The 16,839-nt window shown below is 42.0% G+C and overlaps 1 protein-coding gene across 2 annotated transcripts in view; it reads left to right on the top strand.

The window, feature by feature from the left end:
- SMYD1 (SET and MYND domain containing 1) overlaps positions 1 to 16,839 on the top strand; it is a 111,545-nt gene that overhangs the window by 11,626 nt on the left and 83,080 nt on the right. For both annotated transcript variants that reach the window (XM_078678684.1, XM_078678683.1), the window contains exon 2: positions 10,022 to 10,198. In XM_078678684.1, the coding sequence (XP_078534810.1) occupies positions 10,022 to 10,198 (177 nt within the window). The remainder of the gene's footprint in view (positions 1 to 10,021; positions 10,199 to 16,839) is intronic.

A 16,839-nucleotide genomic window follows, 5' to 3' on the forward strand; every position in this document is an offset into this window, starting at 1 on the left:
CATCTGATAATCTGCTCTTGGCTTATCAGTGTTTTACGTGCCCTGATGTCTGCAGCATGTCAGCCTGACCTACAGTCCTTACAGCCCAGAAAGAAATGTCAAACATGGCTGCGTTTCACAGTCCACTGTTGACACAAGCCCAATGCAGTGTGTGATTTGTGTCCTGGCTTTCTAGCCAGAGGCACAACGCAGGCTGTGATATTTAGGTTCAACTGTATAATAAGAAAATCAAAGCTGCAAGTCCCAGAAACGCCATTGCCCCCGTTTCGAGAGTCCTGCTCAACCTGTGTTAAAGTCATCAATGTGGTGATGAGTCTACGCTCCAGAGACATGTGGATGTAGCACTTTGCATTCAAAACTGGAGAATCATTGCAGAAAATAGTTTCCCCCATTAATTTGTGTGGCATTACGACTAGCAAAATGGACGGTTCTAGTGCCAATGTTTGTTTTCCATGCAGCGATACGGGATTGTTAACTTTCTAAATCTATCTGACGTGGTAAATGTGCTGTTATCTGTTGAACGCACATATATTGTATTTTTGCATAGGATGTAATGAGGGCTCGATGCTAGCAGAGAGTATGACACGTGACATGCGGCCATTGGTTGCCCTGCAACCTCTAGTATGGACAGGACTGGCAGCCTTGCAGAACTGGTACTCACATTTTCACAGGTCAATTCATGTTATTGGTAGGCGCAAACTAACCCTAATGCCATAAAATGTTGGCAACCATAATATGTTTGCATCTTAAAAATAAGATATCAAAATGTAAGTATAGTGTGTTTTATTTCCTTCCAGCAAACCTCGTTTGGATGGTTTGTAGCATATTTTCGTGTCAGACTTTCTGGTGACCTGAAACCTGTATGTTTTTCTTACCACAAGAGTGCCTTCTCTCCCGCAAACCTCAATAGATGGGTATTGAGGGGAAGGGTGCAGCTCTTGGCATGTCTTGTCAATTATTACTTGTGCCAGTGGCACAGTCGGCACCTAATACAAAGGAGAAAGAAACTGGTGGCTCACCCTAAGCACCTTCTCAAATAGGTCCCTAAATAGGCAGTTCTTCCACCGTTATCGACTGCTCATCCGTGGGCTCGTGGACACTGAGCCTGGTATGCACCATGGAGGTTATGTCCTTCTCATCTCCGGTGCTTGGCAGTGAGGGACACCTTGATGCTGGCGCGCCACTCTCGTGGCTGTCATGTGCCTGCGGGATGTCATCCCAACCAAGGTCATGCCAAGAGAACGTCTTATACGACCCCGTCTTGAATGCTATTTTTATATGCTGAATCGCTAATTATGGAGGCAGTGCATAGCAGAGATGGCAATTGTTGTAAGGGGGCGGATATCCTGAGTCGGTAATAAAGACACCTTTTTTTAAACGCTGTAATCTGTCCTTGTAATGCCTATCAGCCTGCTTGTGCCACTGTCACTCTTAGACAGCGTGTCACACCGTCTCAACCCTCCCTTCTTCATGACTCCGAATACAGAGGAGGCTGCATGTTCTTTTTATTTTAGGTTGGAGGACTTGGGTGGCAGTACAGTATATAATAAGGAATAATAATTCAGCAGCTGTTTTAAATCTTAGTCAAGAGTACTGTTTGAACGCCAGTGCCACTTCTATGTGTGTCTTGTAGCCCCTAAGGTAGGGTGTATGGCATTTAAAAGTAGGACATGTAGAAATGTAATGTTAACATGGCCTTACTGTGACCAGCACCCAAAAGCTATTTTTCATTGTTAGAGGTCTAGCTGGCCTATGTTGAAAAATGTTGAAAAAAGTTACTTTTTCTTATTATATATTACAAATCTGATTTCACCATTGAATTGGATTTTATTAGCTATAACTTGTTTAATTATTATTCTAGCTAGTCCCATTCCCGAGATACAGTATTCACATTTAATATTGCTTCCCAGTGTTTATGGGCTACCCGCATTTAATATTGCTTCCCAGTGTTTATGGGCTACCCAACCTTCTTACAGGTAAAAAAGCTTTTGGGTGCTGGTCACTGTACTTTTAAATACCAAGCACCCTTCCTTCTAGGCTACAACGCCTATATTGGGTTGACTCATTAAAATTCAAAGGGATGTTTTGGCCTCTCAAAAGGAATTATTTTGCAGTTTTAGCACTGTTATAGTCGTCAGGCTACAATGGTAGGCCTGAATTCATGTTTGCACTGCCACCAAAGTGGATGGCACAACAAGTGATGCAGTCCACTAGGGGCATTTAACTTCCAGGCCCTTGGTACACTTAGTACCATATACTAGGCAGTTATGGGAACGTTAAATATGGCAATTAGGAGTATGCCTATTCAACCATGTTTAAAGTGGGAACACAGTCACTTTACTACTGATTAGGGATAAAATGCACAGAGTTCTAAAGCCAGCAAAAAATAGGGTGCAGCAAAAGGCGAAAATCTGGGGTGACCATGCAGAAAAAACTGATTTCCTACAATGCCCTAAGCCCAAATAGACGTAATTAAACAAAGCAAAATTGTAAAGCGCTTGCTGTTGGTGATTGTTAGAGATGCAGCACTGGTGAAGAGGACTACTTGTATTTCCTACACTGGATGGTCCCTTTAATGAAAAGACTTGCATGCTAGATGTGACCATCACGGGGCACACTGCCATAAGCCCAAACCCTTCCTTATCTTTTCACAAGGTCACGTCTGCAGAGAATGCTGTGTCTATTAATAACACACTCAAGGGGCAGTCTGTACTAACCTTAACTTTCCATTCATTTTCCTCATTCAGCAGTGATGCTGTTGGTAATTTCTTCCTCAATTAAATAAACCTGTCAGCAGGGCAGTTCAAGTATTCAACTTAGGGATTATAGTTAATGTTGTTTTCCACATAGGCTGCACCCAAAGAGATCGAGCGTGCAAGAATATATATTGCAATAATCAACGGTGACATTTCGCAGTATTCAGTTTCACCTCTTCCCAGAATGTGCACGTCATTTAATTAAAATCTGCCAGCGAGATTAGAGTCAGAATTCAGAATTGGACAAGAACATTTTACTTTTTTTTTTTAAAGATTTCTTTATTGAGTTTTACAAAACAAAACCCCAAAAAATTGAATTAATATCACTCAAAACTGAAATCTTAACTAAAGTGTATGAAAATCGAATGTATGACTTTACAACGTATTCATTTACAATGCATGCATTTCCATCGCAATTTTTACATCACAGCATCCTTTACAACGCATACTTTTACATAGCATGCCATTACATCGCATTTTCAGAAACTACCTTTACAACGCAATCCATTACGTCGCATTATACCTTTACAATGCATACCATTACATTTAAGGTAAGTGTTGGATAGTATAGGGGTAATAATTACTATTCTAACTCCAGTGAGTGCAACAGTAGGGTAAGTGTTGGATAGTGTAGGGGGTAACAATTACTACTCCAGTGAGTGCAACAGAAGGGTAAGTGTTGGATAGTGTAGGGGTAAAAATTACTATTCCAACTCCAGTGAGTGCAACAGTTGGGTAAATGTTGGATAGTGTAAGGGTACTATGCGTTGTAATGGTATGCGTTGTAATGACTTGCGATGTAATGCCTGCGTTGCAGTGACATGCATTGTAAAGACATGCGTTGTAGTGACATGCACTGTAATGGCTGCGTTGTAATGACATGCGATGTAAAGGATGTTAAGATGTAATAACTGCTATGTAAAGGTAGTGTGATGTAATGACTGCGTTGTAAAGGTTGTTTCCCATGAAAATGCAGGTTTTCCACAACAATGATGGTGACTAGTACACTCACAATGAGCAGTGATGAATTATTCCTGAATACTCTCTGCTCAGGGTGTTATCTGCTTCGACGGGCCTAGCTGGAACTGTCTGACAGCAAGAAGCCTTTCAGCATCGGTCTCCTTATCTTCACTCAGGGTGGGCAAATAAACAAGCTATCTGACCGACTATTTTTAGGTCGAACCCTACCAGACAGCACAGCTGAAGACAACTTGGGGACATTCAGAAAGCTTCACTGGGAATGCATTCCACCCATGCCTACAGACACTGCATGCAATATATGTAAGTCACCCCTATAGCAAGCCTTAAAGCTCTGAGGCAGGGTGCTTTTTTTTTTACATGTGAAGACACATCTGCATGAGCAGCTATTCCCATGTGATGTCTAATTCTATTGCCCCCCCCCGAATTGCTCAGAGGGACGCTCGGGGTACCGATGGAAAGAGCGGTGCTCCACACACCTGAGCTGGTGCCAGGTGGGGTGATGCAATTCTCTCCTACCAAATAGCCCATTGGAGGAGACTGAATAAGACCTGAAATTATACAGGTGACACATTTTTTTCTAATCTTTTGCTGTAGCTGTTAAATCTAGGTCCTGAAGAAAGCAGTGGCGTACTTATAGTCACAGATGCTGAAACATGTTGACCCTACTTGCATGCGGATATTTTGTTAAATCTGCTAGCTTATTACTACACATTTTTTAACGTTGGGAGAATTGAGAGAAATCATTAAAATTGTTTACCTCTACTCAATTTCTTCCCAATTTTATTAAGCTATCCTACTTTCTTTTCACTACACATTTAAGCACTGTAATTCAGTTACCCTGATGTAAAAAAAAATGTTTTCGGTCACCCACCACACAACTCTTCCATCCAACTTGAGTGGTTTGTCTGTCATCATAATATCTAGTGACAGACTATACATTCTCTCCTGGGTATGGAGAGCCCAGATGATGAATAGGGCGGTACCGTATGGGAACTGATGGGCATCTCTTTCCAATTTAGGAATTGAGTGCTGTTTATTGCACATTTCTGCACTAATTATCTCCCTAGTCACACTCCTGTTTACATAGCGGAATCCTCATCTTTTTTCTGACCCTCAGACTTTTCTTTAGTGTGAATACGTAGTATTAGGGCATGTGTCTGTTTGGGTCATTTCTCTAGCCCTAGGACCCTTCCTCAAACGTTGGTTTATAGAGTAATTACATTGCTAAACATGACAGCAGGGCCACTCTTGGTGTCGGCCTCGGGATGTCACTCTGGTAAACAGCAGGGCTAAAACACACTGGCAAAGCCAATAGCGCTTACATAGGTGAGACCTATCGGCTTTCCCAATGCTTGTTTGTCTCTGTAATTGAGTCTTTAGTGCAAATCAGAGAGCAATTTGTGGCAGCACTATCATGATTCTTAGGGGCTAAGCTAAAATTGACATGCTATACAAAGTTCTAGTGCTGGTTATAGGAATAGACACTCAGGGCATCTGCAGGATTTCTGACCTGGTGCAGGTGAAATTCATAAAGGTTTTCCTTGTCGAGACTGAAAGATGTTTACAGATGGTACCTGGAAAACTGTAAATAATTCAGTTTTCTCATGCAAAAATATACATTCTTCAGTACTCCATTTGTTAGATTAATGACTGCCAGTCCCCGAAGCTCTGGTCAAAATCCAGCGGCTGGTGAAATTAAATGTTGGTGCACCAAATGCGTTTTGTCAATCCACCTGATACCTATTTAATAGACTACTAGACACACAGCTGTCTCTTTATCTCACTTTTACAGGTTGCTGGTTTCTCCCTTTGTCACAGTATTTCCGCCTTTCTCTTCTTCCTTCTTTTCCCTTTATGTGTTTTCCCCCTCTTGCTCTCGGTCAATGTCTGAAAATGATAAATAAGAGCCGGTCCCCAAAATGAGTGGTGATGGGCCCAACCGGCAACCACTGGCTCAAATTAAACACTGACATGCTTATTTTTCAGAGCTAGTGCCAATTTTGTTAACTATTGCTAACTTTTTTTTCTCCATGGGAACCCATTTATTCTGTGGAGACACCTCTGCCGCTCCACCCTCACCAAGTTTGTGGATTGCCTTTTCCCCCTGCAAAGGAATTTACTCTTGTCTTGACAAGAGGAAATCTCCAAACTTTTACAAAGTTAGAAGGGGTCGGATACAAGTTTGTAAATACTCACAAACATGAGTTTGTGTGTTTTTGCAGACTTGTAGGGCATTCCCACCTTACAAAGCCCAGTCCTACCCTCTACCCAACCTGCCTCAAGGAGGTATTCACACAAAAATCTTTGTTTGAGTAAATCCATTTATGAATACCAAACTAACCTCTTAGATTTACAACTTGTTTTTGCACTCCTAAATCCAGCTATTTCTATGTATAAGTTAGAGTTATATGTTAATTAACTTTGAGAATTGTGCCCTTTGAGTTTTGGTAAATTATGTTGAATAAAAAGGTTTAGTTCTATCTTTTATAACATTTTCATCCTCAGCCCAGTTACCAAGGGTTCACGAAGAAAGAAAAATGGATATCTATTTCAGGACTAGTTTTCAAAGCACTCTGCATGGTCTTCAAGGCCCTGCATGATATGGGCCCTAGGTGCATGAAACTGCTCTTCCACTGGCATAAACCAGCAAGAATCCTGAGATCTGGGGAGCTGGCGCTGGTAACAGTCCCCAGAGTTAAGAAAGCACGCTGGGGAGGCAGGAGTTTTTCCCTCGGCGCGGCAGAGGCGTGGAACAGACTGCCACTCAATCTCAGACAATCTTCGGACCTGATGGCTTTCAGAAGAGCGCTTAAGACCTGGCTCTTTACTCATTAAGCTCTCAGACACCCACATACACTGGTATAATCACGTTAGCGCCAGGACACCTAACAGAGCGCTCTACAAATATGAAAAATAAATAAATAAATAAATAAGGACTGTAATCAGTCCCTACTGTTTGCATACTCTTATCTCACACGAGTGGCACATTGCAGTGCATCACGCTGCATCAGGAAGTTGAGAGCCACAAACTTTAACTGGATCAAGTGACCCTGTTTTTCTCAGTCAATCAGTAGATCTCAATCAATCAATCAGTACATTTGTAGAGCGCTTCTTGTCACTTGTAAGGGTATCCATGTAGGGTCCATTTGATTAGCCGAATAGTCAGGTCTTAACAGACTTTCGGAACTCTGAAAGAGATGGGGAGGTCCGTAGATGAATGGGTAGCTTGTTCCATGTCTTTGTTTCTAAGTAGGAGAAGGAGCGGTTTCCACGTCTGCTATGTTAGATGCGGTGGGTCAGAGTTAGAGAAAGAAATGCGGAGCAGAGGTGTTTGGTGGGCTGATGGAAGTTCAGGTGGTGGTTCAAGTAGGCAGATCTGCAGTTGAGTAGGGCCTTGTATTCAAGGATCGGGAGCTTGAACTGGCATCTTTTCTTTACAGGGAGCCAGTGGAGGTCCCTTAGGTAGGGGGTGATGTGGATTTGTCTTGGGAGATCCAAGACAAGTCTAGCTGCAGCATTCTGTATGGTTTAAAGTCGTCGGAGAAGGTGAGCTGCAATCACTACGTAGAAAACATTGTCGTAGTCCAGTCGGCTGGATATGAGGGCTTGAGTGATGGTGTGTCTTGAGCTTTGGGTTAGCCATTTGAATATCTTACGAAGCATGCAGAGAATCAAGAAGCAGGAGGAGACGGAGTTGACCTGTGTCGTCATAGTTAGCTTGTTGTCCAGAATGATGCCTAGGTTGGTAGGTTAGAGTTCTGCGGGCCATCAGAATGCATCCCATGAGGGACTTTAGTTTCCGAAAATTAGTATTTCTGTCTTGGCCGAGTTGAGCTTCAGGCAGTTGTCCTTCAATTGATGACGTCTGTCATGCGTTTGTGGAAGTTGGTCTTGGTGGTGTCTTTGGAGAGCGGGGGAGGAGGTGTTGTGTGTCATCGACGTAGGATATGATGTTGATTCCATGAGTTTAGGCAATGCTGGTCAGAGGTGTCATTTAAGTGTTAAAAAGGGTGGGCTGAGTGAGGATCTTTGGGGTACTCCACAGATGTTTTCTTTGGGTTCGGAGGTGAAGGGGAGAAGGAGGACTTTTTGCATTCTCCTGGCGAGAAAAGAGGTGATCCATCTGAGAGCGGCTCCTTGGATGCCTATGTTGTACAGCATTGTGATGAATGTATGGTGGGAGACCATATCGAAGACTGCCGAGAGGCCTAGGAGGAATAGAGTCGCAGTGTCTCCTCAGTCAAGTAGGGCTTGGATGTCGTCGGTAGCCATGATGAGGACTTTCTCTGTGCTGTGGTTGCTAAAGAATCTGGATTGGGAGGAGTCAAGTAGGAGGTTCCGTTTCAGATGTGAGGAGAGTTGTTGGTTGTTGGCTTATTCTAATACTTTGTCCAGGAACGGTAGCAGGTAGATCAGTCAGTAGTTGCTGAGTTCGTTGAGAATTGACAATGGTTTGTTTCGTAGGGAAATTACTTCTGCATGTTTTCAGCCCTCGAGGAAGATGGCTGTGGCAATTGAGGTATTGAACCAGGGGGTGAGTACGTGGCTGATTCTGGCTTTGCCTAGGTTGAAGATGTGGCAAGGGCAGGAGTATTTTGAGGCCCCTGAATCGACTGAGTTCATTATGGAGTGACTGTCCTGTGGAGCGAACAGGCTCTATTCGGTAAGTCAGATGTCTGTGGTGGTAGCGGGGACATTGTGTTGCTTGAAGAAGTCGGTGGCATTAGACTGGGGGTTGAAGTTTCTGTAGATGTTGGCGGTCTTGTCGTGGACGATGTTTGCAAGGTTGTCGCAGAGTTGCTATGAAGGGGTAATGTTGTTTGTTGCAGCTGAGGGCATGGCCGGACTGGGAACCGAAACCAGCCCTGGCAATTCTGCTCGACTGGCCCCGGAAGGAGGGCGGCGTAAGGGTGTTGCTGAGAAAGTCTGGCGATGGGGGGTTGTGCTAGTGTTTAGCACTGCTGCTGCTTTTGTTACAGGGGGCTGATATTGCAGCAAAGCTGCAAAACTGGTCCCCATGGGTCAGAAACCAGCCCCCACCCTACCGGACGATCGGGAAAACGTCCGGTGCCCGCTATGGCCAGTTGTTGGCCATAAGCTCTGGCTTAGGTGTTGGAGAATTCTTTAAAGAGTTTGAAGAGTTGTTTGCTGTTATTGGAGTTTGATTCGATTTGTGAAGCTAAAGGCTGTCTTGAAGGTGATCTTGTCGGCTGTGTCCTTGCTGGTGCACCATCTCCTTTACAGTTGAACCACTTCGGTATAAACAAAAAGAAAGGACTGTCGTGTGCACTGTGTATGCAAGGCTTGCCCAGGGATTCATCAGTCGTCCCCAGAGGCCTGATAACTTTAATAATGTTTCTACAAAGCTGTTCTTAAAATTGACTACTAAAAGAACATTTCTTTAAAGAGTGACATATTTAATTAAGTTAGCACATTATATTGTGTTGTAATATTTGCTCAGTTAAACAGAAGTCTTGTAATGCAGTTGTTGATTGCTTGTTTTCATACAAATTAAGCCTTTTGAGTTAATTGAAAATGTGTAGCAAATGCATGATACAGATGGAGTGGGACATGCAAATTATTATTTAGCTATTGAAACTATCGTCATGAAGATAGGAGATTACCCAAGAATAGAAAACAGACCACTCAAGGCCACCTTCAGATAAAGGGTGTTAAACCTCATTACCAGATCACAGAATGAGCTTTGGCCTCATTCCTCCAACGTGGTACCCACAGATTTATGTAGCCGGCATGTTGCATGTAGCCCATCAATTGAGTTGTGGATCAATTATGTAGACATATATTTTTGGAACGTGAGCAGTTACAGCTGTCTGTCCTTGGACTTAAGGGCCATGAAGGTAGCTGCAAAATCAGGTAGTGAACAGGGCCACAGAAGCCATGATTGCTTTGTGTTGTTTCCATTCATTCTCTTCAGAAGGAAATAAGATGGTGTTCAGGGGTCAATGGTAGCACAACTGGGCAGACCCTGTGATGTATTTGGGGGTAAAAGGGTACATAATTTCATTTCCACTGCTACCGGCATTTTAGAGAATCAACAACGGTGCTCTAGTCTGATGACATATTTGGAATTTGGTTCTTGGCTTGCAGCTACAATTGGGGTGACACAGGTGGATAGAAATATCCTAATATGTGAATTGAAAGAGCTGGTCTTTACAGAAGTAATTCAACTTCTATCCACCTATTTCCTATTACCTAAAATATATGCTACATGAATGTACAGAAAGGATATGGATTTAACGCTTTGTTTACCTTCGTGATTTCAGCCTGACTCACCGCGTGTGCCATACCTGCTTTAGAAGGCAAGAGAAGCTCCATCGCTGCGGCCATTGCAAGTTTGCGCACTACTGTGACAGGACCTGCCAGAAGGATGCCTGGGCGGTGCACAAGAGCGAGTGTGCGGCCATCAAGAAGTTAGGAAAGGTGCCCACTGAGAATATAAGGTGAGAGTTAGTAGACATTCTCATAGACGGCTGTGCATTGTGATATAGCAGATACAAAAAAGCAAAATATGTTAACAATGGTCTTTAAATGCAGTGCAGTCGGCTACTGTAAGCGATTAAACGTCCTTTTAAGACAAAATAGATGGTTGCGTTTCTGTTCATTAGCAGTGCCTACCATCAGAGGAGTTAATTGTGTATGGAAGGCTCCAGTACCCCTTTTAACGTAAAGATGACTTCCCAAGGTTAGATATATGAATTGCTCTATATTTCCACTGACAATTAAGAGATGTGTACAACTGTTTCTTTACGGCTTCTGTGATGTCATCAGTGACGTTAATGGTGCTATTTACTGTCACCATTAATGACATTGATCATGTTATATTTTATGTCACCTGAGTTTATATACAGTAGGGGATGCCATATTTACATTTACTAACAATGCATATCTTCATTTAGACATTGTTTGTAGTGGAAGCCTGCAGTATCGCTTTCAACATCCAGATGTCTGTGCAAAGCATACATTCAGAAACAAGCATTGGCAATACCAGAAACTCTGGCCTATGAAAGAAGTGCCCCATTGACGGTTCGTGCACTCAGTCAGATAGCATATGTCTACTCTGTCACTTGTCTATGCACTAATGCATCGATTAATCGATTCTTCAATTCATCTACTCTGTCACTTGTCTATGCACTAATGCATCGATTAATAGATTCTTCAATTCATTTTCCCAGGCAGCGACAATAAAACATAAACTCAATAACATATGCAAGATATATTAAAAGAATACAAGTAGAAAAATAAAACATGCAGCATCTAAACACGCAGGCAAATGCTTGCAATAATGAAACTAAACTTGGCCGTGCTAGTCTGTCTCGCAGAGGTATTGTATTAAATAGTCTATTGTTATTTTAAAGTTTCATCTCTATCACCACAGTTAGAGCAAAAATGTTGGCCATCCTAGAATTGTAAAAAATGATACACGGTAGACAAAAGTATTTCATAATTGTCTCCTAAATTAGAGGCAGTGGCTATTTAGGGTGTAGAGCACTGTAAATGAAATGAGTGGCAAGCAAGCAACCCATTAGCGCTACCTGAAGAGCTGCAGTTCCTCTTCAGAAACATTAAAATAAAAAGAGAAACTAGATAATGAAAATGGAACTATAAAAAGAGAAAACCGAAAACTAGGGGACTGACCGATCAGCCTTACACTGAAGTGCACTCGCTTGCAGGTGGATGTACACGCGTGATCGGAAAACGCTGACATTCACAGAGCAAGAGAGCCAATGACTGAACTATTACCCCATGCAGTTCGCTCTAATGGATGGAAGCAGAGTGTAGATGACACTCAGACAGACCAGTGGCAGAACATAGCTGACCCAAAGGCTCTCTCTGCATCTATATGGATACATGTTTATGTATATGAATGTATGTATTATTTAATGACTTTTTCATGACAAGATCCTGCAGACAGCTAAGAAGAGATTCTAGCAAACATTATTACAGTCAAATCCACCCCTAGGGTTTGTCAGAGGCGGTAACCACCACCAAAGTCCTTCCCTAAAAAGGTAATCTGTGACATTTTGTCTAACAAAATATATACCAATAGGTTTTAATACAGAGAAATAGCAATTGACCCTCAAAGGCACATTGACTTTAAAATATGCTTTTCACAATCAATGTGGCAGGCCTATTGCAGTTATCGTGCCTTTCTACAATAAGTAATCAGGCCTATAGCCTTCATCATTGACGTGTTGCCATAACCAATTCAAGCATACTGTTTTGAGCATAACTTTCCACAAGGCAGTCATCAGACATACAGTCATAAAAGTAAAAATGCATGTAAAATTACAGTTGTCAAAAGCAAAAAACCATCTTTCCCAAGAGAACCGCACAAAGATTATTGTAGTGCATTTCTTCTATCTCCACGGGTTGTTTGGATGGATCACCAGCACTGAATCCCTTGCCCAATATGGCAGGCTGTGAGATTGCATGTAACAAAATACCTGCCTACAGACTTTAGCACAGTATAATAGCAATCCGTTCTTAAAAGCCTATTTTCTTTAACATATTCGCACAGGGCAAACCTTCAATATCCATGGCTTGTCATAAGGGGTAACAAACATCAAAACCCTCGTCTATTGTGGTAATCTGTGAGATCGCCTTGTAACGAAAATACATATCTGTAGGCTTTACCATAGAGTAATAACAATCCACGCTTAAATGCTTATTGACTTTAACATATGCTTTTCACAATAAATACAAGAGGTCTACTGCATTATTCATAACATTTCAAAATAGATGCCTGTGCATATTTCACTGTGTTCAGGAAGGCCATGCTCTTGCAGACTTTGGGGGAGTGTCGATCACACATCGTTTTTGTAGTTTACTGACTCCACTCATCAGAGGAAGGGTATGCTCCAGCACAGCTTTCTTTGCATTTTCTAGCAGTGGATGGTATTTCTTTTACATTTTACCCTTATTGGTTTTGAGATGGCGCACGCTTGCAAAGCATTTTGGCCTCCTGACATGATAGATGCCCCTTCCATTTCAGTGTGTGCAGATTGACCGGACAGCTATCAAGGTGAGACATGCTGGATTTACCACTTATCAATTATTCAGATTTCATTCAAGGTTAGACTTGCAAAGAGATACACATAGCACACAGTTTTCTCCTTGGCCCTCGGTCCAACTCAGGCAAAAGGCAAGGTGCAAGATTAGCTGTCCTGGAGGGTGCTGCTTACTAGTCCAGGAACAGGCTGGGGACAATTTCATGAATCTTAGGCAGTAGCGGCTGGTTTCGCGGCAGAGTAGTGGGGTGAGGGCGGGGTATGGGGTGGGGGCGCGAACGAACAGCAAAATAAATTTTAAAAAAGAAAATAACTTACCTGGCACTCACCAATCACCAACCTGCTGCTCTTCTCCTTCCTGCTGTGTACGTGCGGAGGCTCCCAGACTCCCCACGGCCAATCCCAGTGCTTCTATTATGCTGGCCAGCATGGGAGAAGCACTGGGATTATCCCAAGCAGGCGTGTTTTCCTCTCCAAAGGGGACTAGGAGCCTACGCCTGCTGTTCTCTCCACCCGGCAATGCAGCTCGGGTTGGGGAGATGTCAATGCGCATGGTGGTTTGGCTGTCCTAAGACAGCAGACTAAACCAGCATGCGTACTGACTGCAGTGCTGCCCACTTCTCCCCTTCCATGCTTGTCATGGCATGGACCCGCCCCCAAAGACTTGACTCCATACAGAGGAAAAATAAAATTTTAATAATACTGGGGGGGGCAAAGCTCCTCCACCATAGTGGAGGAGCCACCACCGATCAACAATTTGCAAACGTGGGGTTACGTCGATACTACCTATTACATATTGTGGTGCTTTTTCTTTTTAACTCAGCATGTGCTGTCAATTGCAATAAGTATCCTGTTTTTTTGGGTTTTCTAGACTAATTGAAAGGATAGATTTCAATTTCAAATATGACCCAGAAATCAAATTGTCAGATATCTATAACTGGTTGATTTGCCCATATTTAAAGAACTCCTGGATGGTTTTACACCACAACAAGCAATGGCAAAGCAATAGGTCTCAGCAGTGAAACCGGTTGGTTATTCCAATGCTTGTTTAAATGCACACACAGTGACTTTGTAAGTGGGCTGAACACACCAGCAATACCATTGGAAGAAAACTGTGTGTGTCTTTTAAACTGAAGACTACATAGAAAGTCGATATTTTTACCCCTTATCTGTACCTACTTCAAGCAGCAAATATAAATTGCAAGCATTTTTAAATGTGCTCTAGGGCTGCATCAACGATCCCTGATTAATAATTTAAGTAAACAAAGACAGAAAGTAATGTTACAAATTAATACATTCCATTTTGTTTAAAGTCCTAATTAGTATCATGTCCGGCCTCTGCAGACTCTTAAAACAAGAAGAAATTGCAATATTTTTCTCTTGGAAAGGTGGCAACCACAGAAGAGACCCATATAATTCTTTATTTCTGGGTTAGTCCTAAAAATGTTTTTTAATTATTATGGTCCCTATGACACTATTTCCAGTAGATACGCCACAACAAAGGAATTTAAAGGCAAACTATTTGGAGAAACAATGAAAACCTGTCCTCTGGTCTGCAGATCTCTTGAAAATGCACATACCGCATACTTTAGTGTCAATGGATGACTGCCAAGTGCAAGCATTCTTCTCCAGCTCCCAATCCTCTACGCAGGCCAAACCCAGTGTCAATACATACTGCTCCAGGCATCCTGGCACCCAGAATAACTGAAAGAGATATTTTAAGACTGAAGTAGGATGCTGCCACTGGAACTGTGAATAATAATTTAATTTCTCCATGCTTTTTGGGAAAATTCACCACCCTACTCAGCAGCTTAGATGGAAAATATTAAGATGGCTTTTTGATAGTTAACAACTTTTCTGTCTTTTGCACTAGGAAGTTTAAACCATTGTACAATACACATTCTACACCAACATATTTGTTGAACATAACTGAAACATTTGCATCCGCAACAATTAACAACTCATTTTCCTCTAGAATTGGAACTGCATGCAGCTAATGGGCAAACCAGTTTCAGCAGTGTTGCATGATATATGACTAACTGCAACACATGCAAGTAGCATGAGGGAGTACGTCGTGGCACCACGGGGAAGTATGCTGGTCGTCTACAGAAGACACTTAAACACCTCACCGGGGGTACTTTATATCTAGAGTGTAATACAATAAAATGACACTAGAAAACAAAAATGTTGCGACAGAGGTTATTCAAATCCTTTAAAATCTGAGATCCGAAATGTAAAGAAATCTGATAAATCAGCAAATCTTTACTGACAAAACCACAAAAACCTCCAGGCAAGTGAGTGAGCGTGAGCTGTCTTTTGATAATGCTTGATGGAGAAGATTGACCAATTACTGGCGGAATCGGTAAACCCTGTTCTAAATCCTCATGTAATTCCTCATTCTCCAACACAGCTTCCCACACATATTTTTCTTGCTAATTATGGTGCTCATGTAATGAGATTCACCGTGAAGTCAAATGCACTCCATCAATATGCTTTTGGGTTAGTTGGCCATTGTTAGGACAACACACTATTGTAAGGTAATAAGTATTGAAAAGTAGTCCCAAGCATGGCTTTGAATAGCTCTGCCTCTCGCCCCACCCTGCCAATATTTTTATGGCCCGGCTTATGTTTTCCCCAAATTCCCACAGGACATTAATAACAGTCCCCATAATGAAGCAAATGGCCCCCTAGAAAGACTTCTATAGGAGGCAGGAGGCTGTCATCTCTTCTGAGGATTTAACCAATTACAGGCCATGTTCACAGGAGGTGTGGTATTGTTTTTTTTGGCCTTCAATATATGTTTAATGGATTTACTTTTTGTTTTACAACTTGTAACATTCCCCTTTTTAGTCCGTTTTCCCTCCTCCCAGACAAAGGTAAGTAGTCTACGCCTGCCCTAGGAACCCTGTACTCTTACTCTATCCTAGCAGTGGTCCGACTTGTCCCTTCCCCGGTCCCCTAACATAATGTTGTTTTTAAATTTCGACCTGCAACAAGATCGATTGCACATGTCAACCTACACAACATTTTCAAGGTAAGTAGAGTTACAAATGCAAAGCTACACTGCCCTGTGTGTGCTTACCGTGACAATATTGTGCAGCTCGATATCCTGCAGTCTATCTGGTGGCAGGTCGATATTTTTGTATTCGATATTTGGACATCTAAGAAACTGGATTGCCCCTGCGCTTCTCTCATTTCCCCAATGCTTTATTTGAAGAAATAGTTCAGCAATGACCTGAATGCCTAGATATATAAAACTACTAAATGGAACTACCAATGAAAGTAACTACTAATATTGTCTCACAGTCAATAAGTAATTGTTTTGTGGAAGGGTTTTGAAAGCGAACAAAAACATTGCATTGAAGGTTTCGGAGACAAACTATAAAAAAAACTGATGTGCAGTGGTGATTTCTAATTTATTATAACTAATATATAACATGTAAGTCAATAGAAATTGGTCTGACATTTGTAGTGGCATTTGGAAAGGAAATATCTTTCAAGACATTTAGATAACAATCATTGTTTGATGGAACAAATAGTTTTAATGATGTGTTACAGAAGGCCAATTCAAAAAAATTACCTGACATAATTTAACTTCATTCAGATGCAGGTTGTATTTACTGTTGATTTTTAACACTTTCAAGCAGAGAGGACGACCCGTCCTGTTGAATGTCACTGACATTTCATATTAGGGTACATTTAGGCAGAAACATGTCGATCATCCCAAGGGAGTAGAATTATCCCCACTTAACTTTTAACCCTATCTCTGGGAGACAAAATAAAACCCAATACGTCCAATACGTATTCAATACGTAGCACACATTGTTTTTTCCACCTTCACTTTCCACTCCCTCCCAAAGCACTTTTTGGTAGGTGGACATGCATTCATATCTCATTAATAAAAAAAAAAGGTCTTTTAAACTCTCCACCATCATAGTGGGTAGTAGGTTTCACCTAGACCTTTAAGGCTGGTGCCAGGAGGGGCCCGAGGATGAAGCATAACACCTATTAGATGGGTGAGGGCCTTGGTCCTAAAACTGTGAAGCATTTCTTACTCACTACATCCACCTCCT

Source organism: Lissotriton helveticus, chromosome 2_2 (assembly GCF_964261635.1).
Source record: "Lissotriton helveticus chromosome 2_2, aLisHel1.1, whole genome shotgun sequence".
Classification (NCBI taxonomy): Eukaryota; Metazoa; Chordata; class Amphibia; order Caudata; family Salamandridae; genus Lissotriton; species Lissotriton helveticus.